The sequence below is a fragment of the Sorex fumeus genome, unplaced genomic scaffold, assembly GCF_029834395.1.
Source record: "Sorex fumeus unplaced genomic scaffold, SorFum_2.1 ptg000018l, whole genome shotgun sequence".
Taxonomy (NCBI): domain Eukaryota; kingdom Metazoa; phylum Chordata; class Mammalia; order Eulipotyphla; family Soricidae; genus Sorex; species Sorex fumeus.
Window position 1 is genome coordinate 28860099 of NW_026606075.1, and position 1558 is coordinate 28861656.

At 38.4% G+C, this 1558-nt stretch overlaps 1 protein-coding gene across 1 annotated transcript; it reads right to left on the minus strand.

The window, feature by feature from the left end:
* Positions 1-406: 406 nt before the first annotated feature.
* On the minus strand, positions 407-775 carry LOC130021701 (histone H2B subacrosomal variant-like). Its single transcript, XM_056112472.1, has one exon. The coding sequence runs from the start codon at positions 773-775 to the stop codon at positions 407-409; it is 369 nt and encodes a 122-aa protein (XP_055968447.1).
* Between the last annotated feature and the right edge of the window lie 783 nt (positions 776-1558).

The window sequence follows — 1558 nt, forward strand, 5'->3', positions numbered from 1 at the left end:
TTATTTTCTCATCTGTGTAAGGGGATACTAAAAAATCATACTTGTGATCAAAATGTCTGTTTTCATAAATTTCAAGTATGACCTTAGGGTCAAAATGTATGGATTAAATAACTGTATATGATCACTAATACCTTAACAATACAATAAGTATTAAATGTCTACGAGATTTACACATTCATAGGAAAAATGAATTCTGTACAGGGAGCAGTTGTCAAGAAAACCTAAATAATAAAAAAAAACTAAAGTAATATAGTAAGAAAACACTTCTCTAGAACTTAAAATAGGGGATACACCAGGAAATACCAACATGTTACACAAAAGAAAAGAACATTCAATGTTGAAGTGACTGAATGGGTAGTAATTTTGATTCACTCCCCAAGATTTAATTTAAGCTGGTGCATGGAGGTTAGGAGTGGATATATCTGCAGACAGCATCACTTCCAAAAGTCACTGCATACTTAGCTAGTTTTCCAGGCAACAGCAAATATACTGCTTTTTGGACATCTTCAGGGGTGAGCGTACAACGATCTCTGTGGAACATCAGGTTGCAGGCTTCCGTAGAAATGTACTCAAAGATGTCGTTGAGCAAGGTGTTCAGAATATCCACAGTGTGAGATGATATGCCATTCTGGGGGATCACTTCTTTGAGGACCCTGTTTATGTAGCGTGAATAATTTCGACAGCCCACATAGGTGCTGGAATGGGATTTCTGTTTGGAGATTCGTTTTGCTTTGTCTCTTGTGCACCTATTCCTTTTGGTGGTATGTTTGGCCATGGTAGATGTTCTTATCAGCTACGTCTGGAGAGAAGGGCCTAGGGTGAGTGGGAGGAGACCTTCTATTTATGTTGGCATGTCACAATCAGACTCTGGGACATCTCTCTCATTGGAGGTTACTTCCCCATGTCACAATCACCTTATTGCTAAGGGGGAATTTTGTTAGTCAACCAAAAGCTTTTCTATCAAGACAGTGTTGTAGAAGGATTGAGGTTGAGTTTTTGGCAGAAAAAAAAAGAGAACTCATCAGCCTGCTATGAACTTCATAAAGGAGAATTTGGGTGGCAGGTAAGTAAAGAGAAAAGTGCCACGAGCCTTTTATGGGGGAATGTTTGTTTAGAAAAATATTGCTAAACATGTTTTGTCATCAAAATGATGAATAAAACATGAAAATCTTTTTTGGGTGGCCACACCCAATAGTGCTCAGAGCTTTCTCCTGGCTCTGTGCGGATGAATCACTCCTGTTGGTACTTGGGGACCATCGTGGTTCCAGGGATGGAACCGAAACATCAAAATCTTAAAGTGATTCTTTTATAAATAAATATTTCGAAGATATCTAATTCAAAGTTAACCACAGCAAAAACAACGCCATAAAAATGTAGGGAGAGGAACCAGAGAGATACCATAGGGTTAGTGTGTTTGTCTTGCAGGCAGCTGACCCCAGTTTGGCTACCCCAGTCCTGCAAAGATAGTTTCAATTCTATTATCAGAGTCTGAGGGTTTATTTTCATTGAACATTGTCTTTTACTTTGCTTCTTTCTGAAACACATATAAGTGACAGTT